The sequence below is a fragment of the Hippopotamus amphibius genome, chromosome 17 (genome assembly GCF_030028045.1).
Source record: "Hippopotamus amphibius kiboko isolate mHipAmp2 chromosome 17, mHipAmp2.hap2, whole genome shotgun sequence".
In the NCBI taxonomy this organism is placed as follows: domain Eukaryota; kingdom Metazoa; phylum Chordata; class Mammalia; order Artiodactyla; family Hippopotamidae; genus Hippopotamus; species Hippopotamus amphibius.
This window is the reverse complement of record NC_080202.1, coordinates 14806324-14828076: the sequence shown is the minus strand read 5'-3', so window position 1 is coordinate 14828076 and position 21753 is coordinate 14806324. Positions and strand designations below refer to the sequence as shown.

At 41.5% G+C, this 21753-nt stretch overlaps 1 protein-coding gene and 1 long non-coding RNA gene across 6 annotated transcripts in view; one reads left to right on the top strand and one right to left on the bottom strand.

Annotated features, from left to right (window-relative positions):
* Window positions 1-4: 4 nt before the first annotated feature.
* LOC130840017 (uncharacterized) lies at window positions 5-17326 on the top strand. 2 transcript variants are annotated; one of them, XR_009049953.1, is made up of 7 exons: window positions 5-1253; window positions 6303-6369; window positions 9753-9863; window positions 10222-10339; window positions 12855-12912; window positions 13334-13561; window positions 16083-17326. It is a non-coding gene; the product is annotated as an uncharacterized LOC130840017 (long non-coding RNA). The 2 variants fall into 2 exon arrangements; XR_009049952.1 differs by lacking the exon at window positions 5-1253 and having other exon boundaries at window positions 6006-6369.
* SLC6A4 (solute carrier family 6 member 4) overlaps window positions 7375-21753 on the bottom strand; it is a 34127-nt gene continuing 19748 nt past the window's right edge. For all 4 annotated transcript variants that reach the window (XM_057714969.1, XM_057714968.1, XM_057714970.1 and 1 more), the window contains 7 exons: window positions 21229-21356; window positions 20078-20190; window positions 19298-19429; window positions 18184-18283; window positions 16114-16214; window positions 12244-12411; window positions 7375-8147 (listed from right to left, as the gene is read on the bottom strand). In XM_057714969.1, the coding sequence (XP_057570952.1) occupies window positions 8073-8147; window positions 12244-12411; window positions 16114-16214; window positions 18184-18283; window positions 19298-19429; window positions 20078-20190; window positions 21229-21356 (817 nt within the window). In that variant the 3' untranslated portion in view covers window positions 7375-8072. The remainder of the gene's footprint in view (window positions 8148-12243; window positions 12412-16113; window positions 16215-18183; window positions 18284-19297; window positions 19430-20077; window positions 20191-21228; window positions 21357-21753) is intronic.

Below are 21753 nucleotides of genomic sequence, written 5' to 3'. Positions count from 1 at the left end.
CCAGTAAAGCTGAGTGACTTTAAGTATAGGTTACTTAGCTTGGTAGTGGATGAGAAAGGACTTGAGCCCTTCGTTTCTCAATCCTATCTGGTTGCTCTTAACACAGGTACAGAAAAGTTTTTTTGCTTTTGGCAAAATGTATGACATGAGCAATACTTACTATGGAGGGAAATTAGGCCAGACAAGTGACATGAAATATGCTGTATTTTCATGTATTCAGCAAATTGGGGGCTATGTACCAGATGTGCTAGATTCTTGTAAATTGTATTAAGAAGACAAAGCCTTAAGAATCAAAGGACCACTAAGCAGGAAAAGTTGCGGGTTTTGGAAAAAGTTTAGAAATATTCTTTAATACTGAAGTTTCTATCTTGGAAGATGCTTTGTCCAAGCTCTGCCCATCCCACTATACCACTAATCCCATTCCTCTCTCTATCCCTTAAGGAAAGATGATGGCTTTCTTAGGCTATAAGTGTAACATTTAATGAATGTAAACTGGTCCTCTTCCCTTTTCACCATCCCTTCCCTAACACTTCAGTCAAAAAGCCATTAAGTGGGGCTGAGCAAGGTAAAGCTGTCATGACCCAGAGCTGGGTGTCACTAAAACACAGTGAAGAAGAGCATTGTGAAGGAGCAGCCCAAATGAGTGTGAGGGTTGATCCATGCAGAAAGGAGGCCCATTCAGGATGTCTGAGCACAAGGGGTGGAGGGGAGGTATCTGTACAGTGGGTGGTGCCCCAAAAGGGATATCAGCCTGAGCAGGGTGAAAAGAGCATTTGTACAGGGACAGTCCCAGCATGAGTTGTCAGAACCTGAATGGGGTAAAAAGGGCTGTGTAGATGGCGGTGGCAGCAGCAATGGAATATTGCTTACATTCAGGGATATTGATCTAAAGTAAATATATTTGTGATAATGGTATCCGGTTTCTCACTACCCTAGAAGGGGTTATAAACACGAAGAGAGAAAACTAGAATGAACTTTGTAGTGTTGGTTTGGAACTGGAGTTACTGGTATAAACTCATATGGTTTTCAAGATAGAGAAATGATAATAGATGAAAATGTGTGTTTTTGTGCACACGTATATTTTGATTCTGTCCAGTGAGAAGACTTGGGATCAGTGACACTCCAATGAGCATACCTGGCACCTAGATCTTAGTTTCTTAATATATTCTTCACTGAAAGGAACCAGGACTTTTTGGAGAAATGGCTGTGGCAGAGAAAGTACAAGATGATTTTGTAACATCTTACTCCAGAAGGTAAGGAAGTGAGTGTTCCAAGAATGATGGGAACATGTAAAAGGATGCAGGAGCCACCTTGAAAGGATTCTCATTGGCTAAATATGGGACCATTTGAGCATCAAAATGAATAATACTAATGGATTAGAACCCATTGAATAAAGTGAGAATCAGCAAAAAATAAATGAATTGAAAGTTAGATGAGGAGCAGTGTATATGCATGGTCTCAGAATAAACCCCCTACAGAATATTAACTACAAAAAGAAGAAACTTTATGGTGAAAAGTCTGGCAGATACCACCTTAAGTGATTGAAGTTATCATCAGTATGGAGACAAAATTGAATCATACTGGACATGTTAGAATGCAGTGAGAACTCAACGTCATTCCTGTGGTATTTCTGCCAAAAATACTTATTAGCTTGAATCTAATCATGAGTCAATTATTAAATCAAATTGAGAGACATTCTGTAGAATAACTAGCTTGTAATATTCAAATGTGTCAAGTTCATGAAACTCAAGGAAAGTCTGGAAAACTGTTCCAGACTGAGGGAGACAAAAGAGACATGAAACTAAAATGAAACGTGTGGTCTAGACTGGATCCTTTTGGTCAAAGGACGTCATCGAATGAGGTCTGAGATTAGTTGGCAGTAATGTATCTGTTATTTTCCTGATTTGGATGGTCCTATTGTGTTTATGTAGAAGAATGTCCTTGTTTGTTGGAAACACATCCTTCATGATTTTCCTTTTTTAATTTAGGATCGCTGTGTTTTGGCTTCTATGGATGATTTTTTTTTTAGTTAAGAAATTTTTTTAATTGACTTACAATGTTGTGTTAGTTTCTGCTGTACAGTAGAGTGACTCAATTATACACATACATACGTTCTCTTTTTTATTCTTTTCCATTATGGTTTATCCCAGAAGACAGGCTACAGTTCCCTGTGCTCTGCAGCAGGACCTTGTTGTTGATCGAATCTAAATGTAATAGTTTGCATCTGCTAACCCCAAACTCTCAGTCTGTCCCTCCTCTTCTCCCCTTCCCCTTGGCAACCACAAGTCTGTTCTCTATGTCTGTGAGTCTGTTTCTGTTTTGTAGATAGTTTCATTTGTGCCATATTTTAGACTCGACATATAAGTGATATTACATGATGTCTTTCTCTTTCTGACTTGTTTTGTTTATGGTTTCCTTTGCTGTGAAAAAGCTTGTACGTTTGATTAGTTCCCATTTGCTTATTTTTTACTCATTTTTTTATTTAATTTTTTTTATTTATGGGCTGTGTTGGGTCTTTGTTGCTGTGCGCAGGCTTTCTGCAGTTGCGGAGAGTGGGAGCTATTCTTAGTTGTGGTGTGCAGGCTTCTCATTGCGGTGGCTTCTCTTGTGGATCACGGGCTCTAAGCATGTGGGCTTCAGTAGTTGTGGCACGTGGGCTCAGTAGTTATGGCACTCGGGCTTAGTTGCTCCTCAGCATGTGGGATCTTCCTGGTCCGGGGCTCAAACCTGTGTCCCCTGCATTGGCAGGTGGATTCTTAACCACTGTGCCACCAGGGAAGCCCCCATTTGTTTATTTTTATTTCTGTTGCCTTGGGAGACTGACCTAAGAAAACATTGTATGATTTATGTCAGAGAATATTTTGCCTATGCTCTCTTTAAGAGTTTTAGATGGATGATAATTTTAAAGATAGACATGCAAATAATCTTTGGCCTGCAATCAGAAAACCTAGGTTTAAGGCCTTTTCTGGAACTTTCTAGCTGTGTGAACCTGGGCAAATCAATTAACCTCTCTGAGCTTCAGGCTCCTCATCTATAGAACTGGGGAAGTAACACCTGTCACCCAGAATTCTGATGATCAAATGAGATGATATGTGTGAAAGCACATTATAAACTAAAGCTCTGCACAAATTGCAAATTTTGTAATAATTTATTTAGCTTTACTGAAATTTAATATCTCTAATGCTAGGTACTTTTGATGCTGAATATTTACAAATCACATGCAGTGATGTTTTGGGGGATGTGTAAATGTTTTGACAATATACAGTTAAGATTTTTCTTTTAACCTTAAAAGTTTGGAAACGTATTTTTGGTTTTGTTCTGTTTTGTTTTTTAATGAGACAATCTATTCATCATGATATTGAGTTATTACAGTAATAGTTCACAACAAAAGGCATTTACTGATATCTTAAAATATAATATGGAACATTTATGACTAAACTGCATAAATGTGTACATGGGCATTTTATGCATCTTAAAGAGGGGACTCTTGTATAAGTAAAACTTAGGTTTAATTCCATCACTAAAGTTTAAAAATAAACATGTTTCGAGTAAAAAAAGATTGGAAAATTTCATATTACCACTGTTAACAGAGGTGACTAGTGGAAGAAATTTACTTACTTTTAGCACTAAATAATGTGGAAGAAGAAAGGAAAGATAAGGAAAAAATACCTTTTATATAATTCAGTGAACTGTATATGATCCATACTTTGAAGCACCTCATTGATATGTTCAACACACAAAGTATCCTGAAAATGTTTTTTTTGTAAATCAAATCATATTTTAAATGCCACTGGAGAAATAACTGCAAATTCTTATGTAAAGTCCCTAGTTTTATCCTTTAAACTTTGCGTTTTTTCTGTATCATGTTTTAAGATAAGGTACACTTCCAATATTAGCGTTTGAGTAAGTATCAAATAGGCTTTTTAAAAAAAATTAGCAAATGTTCTTATTTGTTTATGGAAATTTAGGTATTTTAGCATTCCTAAATATTTGTTGTTTGAACTGTCAGTGTCTGCAAATTGTTAGAAATAAATTATATACTATAATTGGAGTCTTCAGTTGTGGAGTTTAAGGTACGAAATCATCTATTCTTTCTCCTAAATGATGAGGTTCTTCTTAGTTAAGCACACATAAAACTTTTTTCTGATGACATCCTCCACCAATGCACATTGGTTCCAAATTAGATTTGACCAGTGAAGATAATCTCTTTTTGATAACTTAAGGAAATAAAAACTTGCATTGGTGGTAGAGCAATTTGGTATGAATTTTATGATGTGAAATTCCAATTGAAATATTGTGAATTATTTCAAAAAAAAAAAGACTCCTCTTGAAAAGATGATTTGTTTTGAAACACCTCAATGTAGAAACAGTACTGAATGGATTCCAACTATATGTAAGAAAAAGGAAAGATGTTTAAGATTCCATCTTTTCCATTGTAGTAAATGCGTACTAACCAATTGAGAGGGGTATTATTTCATTCTAGGAGAGGAAACAAAACTTAAGCTCACTTTCCTTTAGAAATTTCCAGATTCCAGGAAGAGTAGAGAAATTAGCTAGGTTTGTTTCTGCCTCTAATGTAGTTATCTGAACTTTAAAATATTGTTGTATCATTTAAATTTAGAGACAGTTAAGCAATGAGGGGGAAAGGTGATACTATAAAAAGTAAGAAAAAAAGATTTAGAGCTTTTGAAATAGTCCTTCCATGGAACAAAATGTGACAAATTTTAATAAATATCAATAACTTATCTCTGATATTGAAGAAGAAAATTCAGAATGTGTCAGGTGGACCAGGAAAACTTTCTACAGTGTATGGATATTCCGTCTTAATGGGCTTTTTTCCATATTTGGATTTATAAACTTCAGTCTCTAAGGTACTTCTCAAGCAAGCACTTTCTAAGCTCACCTTCCTAATTTAGAGCCTTTTGTGTAACACTGCGTTTTTAAATAACATGTGAGCTCCATAATGACATTAAAATATACAACTTCTTCCCACTTAGCACAGGACTATTTTGCTTTTATTGCTTTATGGGGATGACAGGTTGTAGTATAGTCTCTCTGAGGAATCTACTGTTTCTCTTCCCCACCCCTCTCTGACAATGAAAGAGAAAAGGGAGGGTAGAAAATGCCTTCTGACTACCGCCTTGTTTAATTTCTTAAGCACCAGGTGTTGATTTATGAGCAAAGAGACATGCTACGAGAGGAACCAGGCACAGATTGTACCATTGGGTAGCTGAGCATTCTATAAGATGTGTAAGAACAGCAGTTAAGCCATTGCATTCCATGGTTTTAAGCTTTGCTTTGACAGTGACCTCCAAATCAATTATACAACAGATAGGACATATCAAGTCAGTCTTTCCTACTTATCGGAAAGAATATGCTTCTAATTCTAGGAGAATAATTTCCCTTTTAAGGGGTCAGGGTGGGGTGGGTGAGTTCAGTGGAAATTTATACTTACACTTAAATTTTGAGATTGGTGGCACCAAATTAACAAGCGTTGTAAAAAGAAGGGGATGGGGATGGTGAAAGAGCGACTCATCTCGAGTAACTTTTTGCCTTGAGACTCATTTGACTGTCATTATTTGATTTTGGAGCTAATACATTGACTTTGGGTTTGTTGGGGTCTTTGCCTTCATCTCCAGATGGGGCAGCCAGGGCAATGAATTTAGGTTACAAGTCATATGCATTCCACACAACAAATGGAATAAGTTTTAAATGGGTTGCAAGTTTTTTGGAATGGAGATTAATTCTTTGGACTCCCTATATGTTGATATGTAATGAATAACCTCAATCAACTGAATTGCCTCCAGGCCTTTGTCTTGTGTCTTGCCTATTTCTCGGGTATTTCTTACTAATAAAATCACAGAAAAAAAAAAATAACCTCAGTATATAACTTTACAATTCATTCCATTTTTATTTTTTACTTTTTGTAAATGCTACATTAGATGTAAAAGGTCTTTAAAAGATTATTTTAGAGTCATATCAACTTGTTTTCCTTAAAAAAAAAATCCATAGTAGTATTGATAAATAGGGGTCAAGTAAATGCAAACTATGCTGAAAGAGATTTTTGGAATTTTTAAAAGTCTAGTGACGTTTGAAAACTTTTCAAAACACCTGCATAACACCTGGCTTGACAAAACTGTTTGAAAATGCTTTTTAAAAAATGGTACCTTTGGAAGATGCATAAGTGTGTGTGAGAAGGGGAGAATCCATATCTGAATATATTTATAAAGCAAGTTCTTAAATTTGCAAAGCTATTTACCACCAAATATGCTGCCACTTTTACATAACCTCTCTCCTTTCAGCACGCTAGAAAGCAAAGAGAATGAACATGAGGTAGCAGGAAGGAATGAAAGAGCGAAGATAACGAAGGTAGGTCAGTAAGAGTCATTTTTAAATCCCCCTCCTCTTTTCCTCCGATATTTTGGGAAACTTCTCAGCAGCTAACCTCTATGAGGGAAATATTCCACTGGGAAAAAGCAAAGAATCAGAAATAGCAGAATGTAGGGGGAATACAGGAAGATGACCAGGGAATATTGTTGGGGAAATGCAGTCAAGGGAGGAAGATCTATAATTTTATTAAACTAGGCCTCTGCTATATGGGTCTTCTTTCTATAAGGTTGTTAGGATTAAATTAGATTTATATAGAGGACTGACGTGATTTGGGGCCAGATGATATGGGTCCTTTTATCAGTGACTAGGCTTTAATCCCTTAAGATTTTGACAAGGAAATCTCAAACTACAAGGTAAAATTTGCTTCTCTACCTATGCACCTGAGAGTCCCAAACCACTGAAGGTCAAATTTACTTGATCTGTATTAAGGGTTTTATGTGGCATGAAAGGTTATTCACTTAGTCTTGAAAATTATCTGGAGGGCTCACTATCTTAGTAGTCAACTAGGAAGGGTTAAAGGTTGGGAGGAGTTTCATTTAAGGCTAACCCAGACTCTCCAGTTACTTTTGGGTTGAGGATGACCTTGGTTAAGGTTGGGTACCAGATCTATACACCCTGTGAGAATTTGAGTTATCCACTCTTCACTAAAGAAAGTGACCTTAATGCTCAAACTCAGTCATTTAAAGTAGATAGAGCTTAAACCAGATAGCCAACTGAACACTGAAGATGCATTTATCAATATTCATCTTCAAAGTAGTTCACAGCCAAGCCACAGTGACTAATGAAATAGGCCAGATTTGCCTGTGGAACATTATCCTGAGTGTTTAGCAGAGAGAGACAGGAAGATGGCAGTGAAGTGCAGCAAATACTAAAGTCTAGCCCATAAAAGAAGGTGTATGGGCTAAAGAAGTGTCATTGGAAAAGGAGCAGGTGGCAGAGCATGTTGTAGTAATTATACCCTTCAAATAATAACATACAAATTTAAGTAGGTGGAATTTGTTAATGTAAGAAAAGCTAGAGGAAATTCATATAGTTTGTAATGGGCCCAAAGTATTAGAATAGAGATAGGAATACACTGGCACGACAGGGATACACAGACACACATGCTCACACGTATACATTATTTTTCAGCTTAGCTTCCTACATCTTCCTCTCTTGACTCCAGAGCAGCACACAGATTACAGGGTTCTAGTAGATTCCAGCTATAGAATTCTATGCTACTCAGGAAATACATGGCTAGCAAGACAGTATCCCTGTTTTCTCTTACATGGTTTATGCACTCATGAGCAGTGAAACCTCTGAAGCAAATGATGTTAGATACAAATGACTGTAACAAGGAGTGATACAGGTGACTTTCACAGACTTGATCCCAAACTCAATCCTAACTGATGATACGGTGGTTTTCATTAGCTCCATACACACCATCACACATCCAAAGCAGTCCACTTCAGCTGCATCACAGAGTCTAACATGTAACATGTTTGGGAGATTTCACAGAAAGAAGTGGCTGGAGGCCATAAGAGTCTGGGCACCATAGTCTTTGGGGACTGTGTCTCTACGAAGAAGGCCCTTCCATTGGCAGGCTTAGCCAGAAACTCATTGACTTAGAAGGAGAAGGTGAGGTGTGACTTCAGAACTGGAGGAAGAGGTTGTTGGGAAGCCATTTTCCTTTCATTGATGTTTTACACAGCATTCAAGCGGATATCCCCACAGGGAATTTCTGTTGGTGTTTCTGGAGTGATACCTTTAATAATACGCTGTTAGGGAGAAAATATGATGTTATAAACTTATAATTTAAGTTTTAAAAATTTTTCAACGTTAATATTAAAGCAAATGTTAAGTAGCATTTAAATGGCATTTAATAGTAAATTGAAATAGTCTTATTGACATTCCTTAAGAAAAGAATCCCCAATTTATTTGTTCTCAAATATGGGTAAAAATGGCATATTCAGGAACCATATAAGCATCTGTAAACTAATTAAGAAAGTCATTATAACACTAATGGGGGGAAATGATGAACCTTCAACAGAACCTCTGCTGGCCTATAACATGCCTTTAAGGGCATCCTTTTCTCTGGACAGAGGAGGCTTCATGTGGCCCACAGGGCTTGGGGAGCAGAGTGAGCTCTGGATGCTGGCTCCCCCCACCTCAGCCAGGCTCCTTGTGCCCACATGCATACTACAGGCACAGTGCACAGTGCCATCAGTCACCGTAACAGCCAGGATGTTACTGATTTAATGAATTCACCAGTAAAGGAATATCTGCTAGTTCATACAAGGGTGCAAATTATTACATAATTAAATTTTAAAAGCTGTGCCATTTAAAATCATCATTCCTGAAGCAATCTCATGTTGACATAGTACTTATCACAGGGAATAGGCTGAGAATTTTTACTTTAGAAACAGCTGAGGTACACAAAAGCTTTGGGACAGATCTGAAATATGCTTGGGCTTGAGTATGAAATATACAGCCTGCCTTGTAAAACTTAGCATCAGAGTGACACGAAGCAGCTCAGGGATTTGGGGAGCACTGCAGAGGCTTAGAAAAAAATCTTTATTAAGTTGCTTTGTAAAATTGTTGATGGCCAAAAGTCTGTACCTATGGTGAGCAAGGCAAAACTGGATCTGAAAGCATCTTTTGATTTATTGATTTCAGGTGAAGCTCTGCTTGTCCTCTTTATTTTGTATTGAAAAAGTATGTAGTCTCCTTCAGTCTTTTATTTTCTGGTTCTGAGAGTTGATTCTTCTTTAAGGAGCAGAGCCTATGGAATTTTAAATGTTCCCATTTGCATAGGTAATGAAGTTCACAAAATCGTACATGTCGTGTTCCTAATGACCTTAATATTCAAGTACTGAAATCTCACACTGGAAATCCATTTAAAAAAGAGTTGCTGCAGTGCTCAGTTACCTGGACATGTCAAGTTATAGAAAGCAAAATTTCACAAACCATCCTTTCCCATAGATGAATCTGTAACTCTTAACTGATTAAGGAGAACTAGACCTTGCTAAAGGGAACTGGACACATCACTCTAACTAGTCTTCAGTGGAGCTATGCTGTACAGAGGGGGAAGAGCAGTCAGACGTATGGTGGAGGCAAGACCCACAATGAACAACACTGTAAAGCAGAACATTTGGCTTTTGTGCCCTAACCCCCACCCGCCCACTGTGCTGCCCTTCTGGCTGCTGATCTCCCAAAATGCCAGGTCCACCTTTGTTTTCCATATTTCGGCAGAATTCCAGTTGCCAGATTACTATTGCTCTCAAAGTTTGCCAGTCCGTGGCCTTCTGCAAGGTGATCACCTAAACAGTGGATCACTGTTGCCATCTTCATGAACCCTTACTTATTAGGGACCATCTTCCCAGTGTCTTTGTGCAGGTTACCAGGGGCTTCTGTGGCAGTGACCTAATCCAGTTGATGACTCCAACCTTGAGACTTCCAGGTTGCAGGTGCACGTGATAGCCTCCAAATTACAGGTGAGCAAGTGGTGGCTCACTCCACAAACTGCAGCCTTGTAAATGGCTAGGGCCCAGAAGAGTTAAGACATTTACCTTTTTCTTAGTCTTTTTTTTTTTTAACCATACCAAAATTTCATATGAGTTCTCCCTCCCTCATAGATAGAATATTACAGGCTATCAAATCTAGTATTTATAAAAGATTATAGTCCCTCAGGGTGCTTGGCAAAAACATGGCATGCTTTATTCCTCTCAGAAATCAGGTATGCACATAGGCATGTTTAAGGCTTTTGAGAAGTCCTATAGTAAAGAGACCTATTTAACTTGCCTTAATCCAGCATTCTCCAAAATTATTTGACCATGTAACCTCTTCCCCCAGCAGTAACACTTACTGGTATCCCATGGAACTACTGCTCCTTTCAACACACTTTGGAAATGTTAATCCAATTCAATGAGCACATTTTAAGGATGAAGAAACGGAAGCCCAGAGAAGACAGGTGACTTGCCATGGTCTTTTCCCTCCCAGGCCCCCTTGACTGGCTATATCATGATGCTTCCTGGTAACCCACTGTTTCCCTTCTGGTGGCCTGTGACAATTATGGGTCTGCAATTAGCCTTACCTCTACTGCTAATGGATCTGAGCTCTGTTAATTATACACTTTGGGGTGGCATTTCCTTGTGGCCAACAGGGGGAATTTGCAAGAAAGATGACCAAGACTTGAGGTACAGTCTGTGACCAAAGAATACTGAAATTTATTAACCTAACTAGAGTTCCCACCCCCGAACCTGACCTCTGGGTTTGAGTCAATGGACCATGATGGGCCAGTGGACCATCCTGACTGCTATAAAGGACAACCAGAAGGAGCAAATACAATAACTCTGGTCTGAGCGTGTATTTCAGGCAACACCAGAGTCCAAGGCCCTTTGGGAGGAATGAGGGTGTGATAAGACAGTTTGGGGTGTAGGAAATTAGTAACTCCTTGCAGAGTTACTAATTCTGTTCACCTAGAATTCAGTCTTTCTGTTTGGGAAAAGAAGCAATATCAGTTCTCAGAAAAGAAATGATGTTTAATTGCCTCATGTTCTCTTGCTTCATGTTTCTTGTGAAATGTTTTAGAAAGATGAGTGTGATAATCTCATATTTGAGTTTTGCTTCTAAGAGCCCACAGACTAGCTCACCTGTGCTCTCTGGTCATTACAGAGCACAGTCCCTCTAGCTTTGCCTCAAATACCACTCTTCACCTTTGAGCTTGTCTCCTACAAAGCACCCACCCACAGACTTGTAAGTAGCCACTTCTTCAGGCTCTCCTGCCATAGTAACCTTCTTGCTATGGCAAGAAATACAACCAAACAAGTATCGACCCAAGCATTTTCAATTCTGGTAACATTGCTGGGAATCTCAGCAGCCTGAACGCTAACTCTGGCAGCACAAGATGAAAAGTGGCAACTTATCTCTCCCTAACCTCTAGAGCCAATTTCTACATTAGCAAACTATTAGTGCCCTGAGGACACAAAAGAGAAGCTGCACCTAAACATCAAAGAGCATTGGACCAAAAACCAGAAGACCTGGATTCTGAGCCTCTGGGTCCTGTGCATCCCTAGACAAGTCACTGAAATAAGGAAACTATGAGCAGCATTATTCCCGAACTCAGTATCTTGGTCTGCTAATGATACCTGCCCGTCTACCTCAAAGTATTTTGATAACAAAGTAAGATAATCTACATGAAGATGCTTTAAAGTATATACACTCTTATACAAATTGTAAGATGCTGTTACTGAAATTTTTACAGCACATTATTCACTTACTGACATGAAGCTTGCTATAATGGCAACTTTTTTTTTTCACTCCAGTGACTTGAACGAAAACTATGATATTGTTGCAATATCCTTATTTAGAGATGATTTTCCAAACAGCCCTTGTCACATTGCTGTTAGAAAAATGACCACAGACATTTTCCATCGTAATCTCCACTTAAATCAAGTGAATTTAATTTAAATCCACTTAAATTTGCATTATTGCTCCAGACACCACTGATCTGATGTCCATGCCAAATGCCACGCAGGAGGCAAAGTAGTTCCTGATACGTTTAGAATGCTACACACTATGCTGTGTGCTGTGGTGCACCCAACTGGCCAGCTCACTCTTTCTCCTTTGTACTTGAGGCTTACGGGAGATGCATAAGATGACAGTGGCAGCTATTAGAGGCTACATGATGGTATAGTTATATAAGGCTAAGAGCCTCCTGGTGAATTCTTGTGGTGAACTTACCTCCTTTGAATAGAGCATAAGAAAACCCTTTTCTTCCCAATTACCAATCTGAAGACACACACACACACACACACACACACACACACACACACACACACACACACACACACACACTTACAAACTAGCACATACCTCTTTAAGTGTCCCTGGTGTGATGATCAGCCGATAAGTTATATACATTGGGATGCAGATGAAAGATGACGTTCCTATGCAGTAACCCAGGATGATGCTCCACTGAGGATAATTATATTGGAAAAGTCGTAGCTGTGGTGGGCTCATCAAAAAACTGCAAATGATGAACTAAAACAGAAATTCCAAGAAACATTAAAAAATCTTCATGATATCCACACAGAGACAGTCCCGATATCACAAACACCAAACACTAAAGCTAAGATACTTTCAGGAAATTGCCTAAGTGTGTTATTTCCTAGATTGAACAAAGTAGTCACTAATTTCTGTGCCTCAGCTGCCAACAATGAAAGCCAGGAGCTTATCTTGATTTTCCTTCCCAACCCCCACCTCAACCCCTACAGTGGGGGAGTTACAGCACCCCCTTCAGGGCAAAGGAGGAGAGACTGGCATCTAGCAGGAGCAGTTCAGGCCCCAATTTGTCAGACAGTGGAGGAATAAACGGCGACCTCTCCACAGCCCCTGCCAGTCCTACGGCTTCATGTTTCTTCTGCTTTGTTTTCATTTCCTCCTGCATGTCTCTGCTGTGATTGTTTTTGGTACGATGTAAAAAGCACCTATGTCCAGGAAACAACAAGGTTCTCAAGACCTGGAGAAGACTCAGGCTCCTAGGTAAGTTCTTCTCTCCCCTTTCCTTGCATTCACCCCCGGCTAAGAGCTGGGACTTCAGCAAGGATGGCTCTGCCGTGAGGCATCTCGACAATAAATGACTGCCTGCCACAGGCCCTTGTAATGAAAGGAATAATGGAAGGAAAAAGCAGCCTAATATACTTTTTACTTGAAAATTCAGTGAAGGTTTTGACCAAGAAAAATTCCACGGTGTGCTCCCAACACTCAGTTTATGAGTTTTCTTATTTCAGTTTGGTTTCCAGAGAGAGCATAAATACCAGTTTTTGCCTAGTAACCGCTGTGCCAAAATCGTTATTGCTCTTGATTTAATTTTATCTTATTATTTCAGTCATAAAGAAGACAGTAATGTAAATTATTTGTGTGGTTAAACATCTATTTATATCTTTTTTTTCTTTCTCTTCAGATAATAAAATGGGAAACTGTTAAACACACATCCATCTTCAGAACAGTGTTATCCTAAGTCCAAGAGGAAGCTTTCAAAACAGGAGGCCAGCCAATCACAAACCTTTCTCCGAACAGACTCCCTCCTCAGCCCCAGACCCGGCTACTAAGGAAGGTGATTTTGAAACAGAGAAAGGTGGGATCTGGTTAGGAGCCATCGCTGCTGTAACTTGTCTCATCACGATGTCAGGTGTGTGAAACCTAACAGAATTCAGGGAGGCCTCAAGCTCTTGTTGCGGCCACTAAGTATTGCTCCAGACACCCCCTCACACATCCCCACCTCCTCTTGCTCATATACGATATTTTTCTTTTTTGTAACTTGGCTTCAGTGAAAAAGAATATTTTTAGTAAGCTACTCATTGTTTACCTAAAGCAGCCTTAAAAAGCCCAGAGCAAGGGATCTGTTAAGTAAACCCAAAAGCAGAAGACAGATTTGCCTCCTCTTAATTGGGCCCTGGAGCACTTGCCTTTAGAGGAAGTGAGTATAGTGAATGTCACAGGAATTAAGTCATGTGCCTGAACACAGATCTGTACCTGGGTTTTGCTGGGCACAGAAACTCATTGACTGTGCACCAAGAGCTCACCCAGTTTGCCAGACCACCACAGAAATGAAAATACTGAAAGCCTGGGGCCAGGACTAGGGTAAGGCATATGAGACATTCACCTTGGGCACATTTAAAAGGATGCCAAAATTTCAATAGTCAAGAAATAATATTTTAGTACAATACTTTAAGAAGACAAGCTCTGAAAGGGCCAGATTAGGGCAAGGTGAGTGAGGTGAGACATGCAAGTATATGGTCGGATCCTGTGTTTATTTAAAATGTTGGTATTTTGTTCATCAGGGATTTTTTTTTGCATTAATTTTAATTTTTAAAAAATATTGCATAAAAATAGTATCTATCAGGACTTCCCTGGCAGTCCAGCAGTTAAGACTCCACACTTCCACTGCAGGGGGCATGGGTTCAATCCCCAGCTGGGGAACTAAAATCCCGCAAGCTGCACGGTGCAACCAAGGGGGAAAAAAAAGTATCTTGACTACTGAGTTTTTGGGCACCCCCAGAAATTTTACACCCAGGGTGAGTGCCTCGCTTACCTTTCCTAAGTCTCAGCCCTGAACCTCATTCCCTCCCAGTGGGGAGAATATGAAAGTAAACAAACAAACATGGCTTCTTCCCTCAGGGAACTAATCCAATGTCTCTCCTTCCTTTGAAAAACAAATGAAAGGATTTAAGTAATTATCGAGATGCACTGGTAACAATATAAATTAGTAACCCATTTATGTCAAGACTTCTGCTTCTAGTAATGGCAGACTAGTGATCCAGACCAACCCTCTCACTGAAAACAACTAAAATATCTGGACTTAAAAATACATTATATTTTAAATTTACCAAAAAGCAACAGCGAGCTGACAAGGTAATAAGGAATTCCCAGGCCAAGTTCTAGAGGAACACTGGAGCTCACAGCATGCACCAGAGTCCCCTGGACCCTGAGAGTATCTGCTGCTTGGGGCAAAGGTTGGCTTTGGTTTTGGGAACCTCCAGGGTCCAGGGGAATGGAAGTCAAGGAGGGATTCTGGGGTAGAGAGAGATACATGCAGCATTACAGAGGCAAGAATAAGCAGGTGTCCATCTTATAGGTTAACACTGAGATGTGCGGGTACAAAAAGCACAAAATATGAAGGGCTGCCCCAAGAAAGTCAAACTACATTACAAAAAGGGTTGTTCTGAAAGAAGGGGAAGGCACAGCTGCACACACATCCTAAGACGAAATGGATAGCCCAGACATCCTAATAAGCTGGAGCTGGATTGAAGGAACAGTCTCTGGCTCTAAAAGATCAAAAAGCTCCCCCCACCCCACATCAAATTACAGATAAATGAAAGAACTGAGAGTAATCCCTGCTGATGTGCACAGAGTCACTTTACCCCAGGCTACCTCAGAGCACACTTGGGATGTTAGCAGGGTGCTTATCCATCTTTGGGCAAACATCCCCTTCAGACGAGTACCAGGAGGGAAGCAGGGCACACACAGCAAGGATGGAGTCACCACTGAACACGTCGCCTGGCAAACAGGCAACCCTTGGAGCTGAGCTCTCTCATTCGACAATGAATGGATTGTACATTTGACTCAGATCTATGCTTGAGAACCTTGGTGGGGGGGGGGGGGTGTCTTTAAGAAAATGAATACAGAATTACTAGGACCCCTGTTAGGTCCTTCATGAGCAGCACAGAAAATCCTTCCCTAGCCTTGAACAGTTCTTGTCATGTGACCTTGGACCCTAAGCCTCAGTTTCTGTGAAACTATGAAATGGGGAACTAGAACTCTAACTACTGCATAGAATTGTTGGGAGTATTAAAAGAGCAATGTGCGTAAGTTTAGCATAAAGTCTGGCCTGGCACTTACTGCTCAATGAATGTTACGTGTCATTATCATGGAGCAGGGGAGGGATGAAATAATGTGACAGAAGCCAGGAGAATGGTTAACTACGGCAGGGGGGGTGGGGGCACAGTGACTGGGGAGAGGACCCAAGAGGGGCTTCTGAAGTGCTGGTCACGTGTTTGTTTCTTGGCATGGTTTTAGCTACAAAATAGTGCTCAACGTACAGAATTCCACTGAGATGTACACTTATGATTTGCACACTTTTCTGTATATATGTTACACTTTGATAAGTTTTTTTTTTTTTTATAAGTGTTTGAGGGTGAATCTTTTTCCAGGGCCAGAAGGAGAAGGGAAATGACAACTCACCAGGAGAAACAGAGGGCTGATGGCTACCCAGCAGATCCTCCAAAACCATCCAGGGCTGAAGCCAAGCATTTCCTTCACATCACTGCAGAACTGATTGATGCCTAAAATCATCCAAAAGAGAACGAGATTGACTAAGAGAGGAACTAGACTGTCCTCCTCTCCCTTGACTCTCAGAGAGAGTAGCAGCTCTGGAGTTTCTCCACAGGAGGGGCTCAGGGGCACCAACCTGGTCTGAAAGTGGGACAGGGGACTTGTCACAAAAATGCATGTTATAGGGCTTCCTAGGTGACGCAGTGGTTAAGAATCTGCCTGCCAATGCAGGGGACATGGGTTCAACCCCTGCTCCAGGAAGATTCCACATGCCACGGAGCAACTAAGCCCGTGCGCCACAACTATTGAGCCTGTGCTTTAGAGCCTGTGAGCCACAACTAATTGAGCCCATGTGCCGCAACTGCTGAAGCCCACGCACCTAGAGCCCGTGCTCCGCAACAAGAGAAGCCACGGCAGTGAGGAGCCCGCGCACCGTAAAGAAGAGTAGCCCCCACTCACTGCAACTAGAGAAGGCCCATGTGCAGCAACGAAGACCCACCACAGCCAATAAATAAATAAATAAAATAAATTAATTTTTTTTTTAAAAAGCATGTTATAGCAAGCAAAGCTCCTTCTACATAGAGTGGGAGGACTGGTGGACTTTTGAGGAGGAACCTAAAGCCCCCTCTTGATGCTCACACCTCCTTTCTAGGATTTCAGCATATATGTGCTGTTACTCTTACTGTGGAAAAGTTGAATTTTGTCTAAAAATGGTGAACCCACTTACAGAGACTGACTGACCATATGCTGGAAACTTTCAAGAGAAAATTTTAACCACACTATTGCTCATTCCTATATCAGATCAAGATCAAGGCTCTTCTCTACAAAGTAACTGGCATGGAAGTGAGAAGTGAGGACTCTGACTGGGGAGAAATTGAGAAGGGTAAGGAAGGGTGCTCTGCAGTTGTTGCCCTGAAAGTGTCCAGCAGGTCTGTAGCATCACACACTTTGAACTTGGTCCTGAAGTGCGGAGGGAGTGGGAAGGACTTCTTTCAAATAAAAACAAAAACCAAAACCCTGGGCTCACATGCAACTCAAAATGTGGGACCCTCCTTCTTTATATTGTGTGTAATGATACACATGCTGAAGCTGTTCTACTATCATAGAAACTAGGAAAATAAATATTTTCAGAATGAAATAATCATGCCTTGATTTTGTTTTTTTTTTTTTTTTTTGGCACACGGGCTTAGTTGCTCCGCGGCATGTGGGATCTTCCTGAAGCTGGTATCGAACCCGTGACTTCTGCCTTGGCAGGCAGATTCTTAACCACTGTGCCACCTAGGAAGCCCTCATGCCTTGATTTTAAATATGAAAAGAGGCATCTCTAAACTTGGTTTTCTTCATTTCCATTCCCTCCTCATCCTCACCCAGGGGCTCTTGGGATCCATGCCCATGGGCCCATGTCAGCTCACTTTCTGCTCCTGGTGGTTTCACCCTTATCAGATTCCATCCCACAATCAGGGGGGGTGTGTATGTATAAATTGAAGATTTAACCAAGACAGATAATCCAAACAGAAACATTCCTGCCTCTTCCCTAGAAGATAAGCTCCTAAACTCTGTCTCAGGGCTCTGGAGGGAGTGCTCACTTGTGAAATTTAAATTGGGGCCACTCTGTAACAACAGAATATTGTACCCTTGCAAACGCATTCACTGTGCACTAGTTCTTCATCATCTGTCTAATTCTTAGAGCCTGTCAGGATCTTAAGCAACCACTGTGGATGAGCTTATAGGGACCCACTTCAGCCTGTCTCCACTGGGTAAAAACATTTCAACTCAGAAGGAAAAAACATCTTCCCGGGAGTGTGGGCGATCTGTTGCACAAAGTGGAGAAAATGATGACCTGTTGCTGAAGGAGGCACGCAGGAAGTGACTTCTTGTACACTGACCTGCCTTTCTCTGACAAAATCAGCCCGTCTGTATTCTGGTGGCCACATGGGCTGGTATAGGAAGGATCGTGGCTGGTGGAAGGGAGCATCTTACCGTAGAACCAATACACAGCAACTGCTTCTATCAGGGCAACAGTGAGCACTGCGGGTCCCGTGGCAAACTCCTCCAGCAGCTTCACCACATAGGCTCCTCCCTGGAAATGAGACCACAAACCTGGTTAAAGACCCTCTGAGGGTCTGCCTCCTCTTTACGACAGGGGCAAAAAGAACTTCTTAACATAGGATAATTCTGGAAGATTCTCACCTTGGATCTAACATAAGTATCCGAGAGCCTACTTCTTGGACCGGCCTTGGCAGGTGGGCAAGATTTCATCCTATCAGACACCTCTTCCCACCCTACAGGTCAGTCTATTCTTGTTGCCTCTCCTCACTAAGCTTTAAGAGACAAATTCAAAAGCGCCTCCGGATCTGTTTTCAACTTTGTTCAATTTACTGAACATCTGCTGTGTACTCTACCCTGGAGAATCTACAATACCAGACACACTGGGCCCAGTGGCCATGGTTTTCCCTGTCCTAACTCACAAATCCCTTGGGTCCTACTCAGGGTCCCAGAACCCTGCTGAAGCTCCAGAGCCACTGGGGTCATGGCTTGAATATGTTTATCTACAAAATCTGCCTTGAGTCAGACGGATGCAAGGCTATGATGCCTATGGGTACTATCTGATGCCTGATTTACAGTTTTACAGTATTTGCCTCAGCTATCAAAAAAAAAAAAAAATCACTGGAGAAGGTTGAACTTCTTTACCATAACAAGTTCTCTGGAAGAGACAAAGTGACATTACAAATATGAGATGCCAGCTTCTAGATGTTCTGCATATCAGGGCAATATTCCCATGAAAGCAACCCTAAGGACTGGAAATAGACTGAAAAAGCAAATCTTAGTTTTTCTCCAGATAGTCTGCCAAGCCTGAAATCTAGTTGGATTTGCTATAAAATGCTGAGCCTCCAGATTCCATACACAGATTCTACAGACAGATGCCACCAGAAACAACTTTTCTTCTTCTTGATGACTTTTTAATAGCAGTGACAACTTCTCTCCATTTGGCCCGAAAGCTGGGGTGCCATGTGGGATGGGAAGGAACAGCTTCTTGTAGCCATTCTGTTGCCCTAGGGGAGGCTGACTCTAAGTTGAGGGTCATGGTACTCACAAAAGTCAGGGTGATCAGGGATCCAAAGAAGCAGGTAATGACCACGCCGAGCACAAACCACTCCCGACGCTTGGACCAGATGTGTGGAAACTCATCCAGCACGGCTGTGATCACCCCCTCCAAGCCTGCAAACTGAGAAGGGCACACAAACGGTCACTGTGGAGTCTTTGGGACAAATCTGCTACCTCTAGGATAGTGAACAGAAGGGAGGGGTTAGATTGCCAAGTGACCTGTCAAGCTGATCGTGACCAGTTCCCCCTACTCACTGGCCCTCACTGGAAACATCTGTTTTACCCCATCACTTAGAACCCTTTCCTAAGGACATCAAGGAAAGAAAGTATAGCACATGGACAGGACTTCTTTACATGAGGTTTCTTGGGGAGACTTTGGTTGTGCCAGAAATGCCAACTCAAAGCTGAGACTCATTCCACATTAATGAGATGAACGCTGGGCCACAGAACACTGAGACACAAGAGTGACCTTGCCCTGGCCTTGAGGTGTTGCCAGTCTGGTCAAGGGATGGTGCACGATCACAACAGTTCACATATGCTGAGCTCTTGGCCTGTGCCCGGCACTTTACCCTCATTATCCCATTAATGACTTGAATGTCCCAGAGGCATTAAGCACCCAAGTGAACGGGCTGGGGGAGCACCAGAAGGGAGCAGCCAACAAGGCCTGGGGTGGCCAGGATGGGAGGGAATGGGTATAGCTTCCTCCTCCTTCCCCTCCTCCTTCCCCCTTCCTCCACCCCAGAGCCAGATTTCCCTCCCATTCACTTACTGTGCTGTCCAAGCCCAGTGTGATTAACATCAGGAAGAAGATGATGGCAAAGAATGTAGATGCCGGCATGTTGGCTATGGCTTCCGCATATGTAATGAAGAGGAGGCTGGGACCTGAGACAGAGAGCGAGGGAGGAGGAGGTGGTCGCCGAGACCTGCCCTACAAAGATGTCTCAAGAGAAACTTGGCCATACCAACAATTATGATTCCTGTCACAAGACCTTACGTGTGAATCTGGCTTGGACATGTACCAAATGCTTCCTCACACCCCACACCATCCTATCTGACCACCTTGACCTCCTGGGAGGCAGGAAGGGAAAAGTGTGTGCCCTCAACCAACGTGAAGAAAGGAAACCAGCCCAAGACCCCAAGACTAGCAAAGCTGAGCACACGAATTAGTTTCCACTATATTATAATTCAGTGCTTTTTTTTCAAGGTCAGGATTGATAAACCTCTAAAGTCTCACGGCATTTAGCTCTCTCTTTAGCTCCAGAACAGTAGGAAATGTTAAATTGATTTTAGAATAATCATAGAGGCCTTAGAATAAAGATCACCAGTTATTCTGAAGTCTTTTTTTGATAGTCTGAGGGACATGTCTTCAACCTCTTATGGACTAGATAGGTCACCCTTAGTTTGGAGCATGGAGTTGATCAGAGCACCACGTCAGGCCAAAGACAGGTGTATGTTGGCAAGAAAGCCCTGGGACTCCACCCACAAGATCCCATCACCTCTTTTTCAACGTCTGTCACTCTTTTTCCTTGAAACCTTACAGTATGGTAGAATGCTATTATCACCTACATTTAATTTTTCTGCAAAATGAAATTTTAAGCATTAGTAATCACTTGCTTACTAGACTTGGACCCATCACAGGATTCAAATCCACTGGTTTTAAAAGTCATCATCAAAGTCATATTTTCAAGCCCACAGTGTATTCAAGGCCCCAGTACTGGGTAACAAGGGACTTGCCCCATTCGCACCATGGTTTGAAGACATGGAAAGGGTTAAGATCTCCAGGCAGTTTCTCTAAAACCTTAGAAATTATTAAGAGGAGCATTTAGAAATAATGTAAGAGTTAGATATTTGTAAAGATCTAAAGAGCAGCAAAACAATTCAGTAGGAGCAAGGAACCCAAACAGAACCCAAGGTCCCTACCTGCGTCTTTGGCCACCTCAGACACATCTTCATTCCTCATCTCAGCCATATACCCCAGCACTGTGAAGATGACAAATCCTGAAACGAAGCTTGTCATGCAGTTCACCGCACTGGTCACCAAGGCATCTCTACAGCAGAAAACCCAAGAGGACTGAGAAATTCCCAAGTCAGGAATTTAAGGAGCATCTGTCTTCAGCTGTGACAAGGGTGAGCAGGCACAGGAACTTCAAGCCTGTCCGGATGTCTCCTCCCCTCCTCCTAGGCCCAGTCTCTTGGACAGGTTGCATCACCTTGAAGCACAAGCTGCTGTTATCACCACACACAGCATGTGGAGAACAGCAGTCAGGAGTGGTTTTAAGAGGTGATCCTGTTGTAAACCATCATAGCACAGACCTCTGGATTTCAAACAAGGCTTGCTCCAAAGCAGGGCCTGAGTTGCAGTGGGGGCCTGGAGGGGGCCTTAGCCTTACAGTTGTAAAGACCTCAGATTTAGACTTTTGGCATTACATGTAAATGAGGTTATAA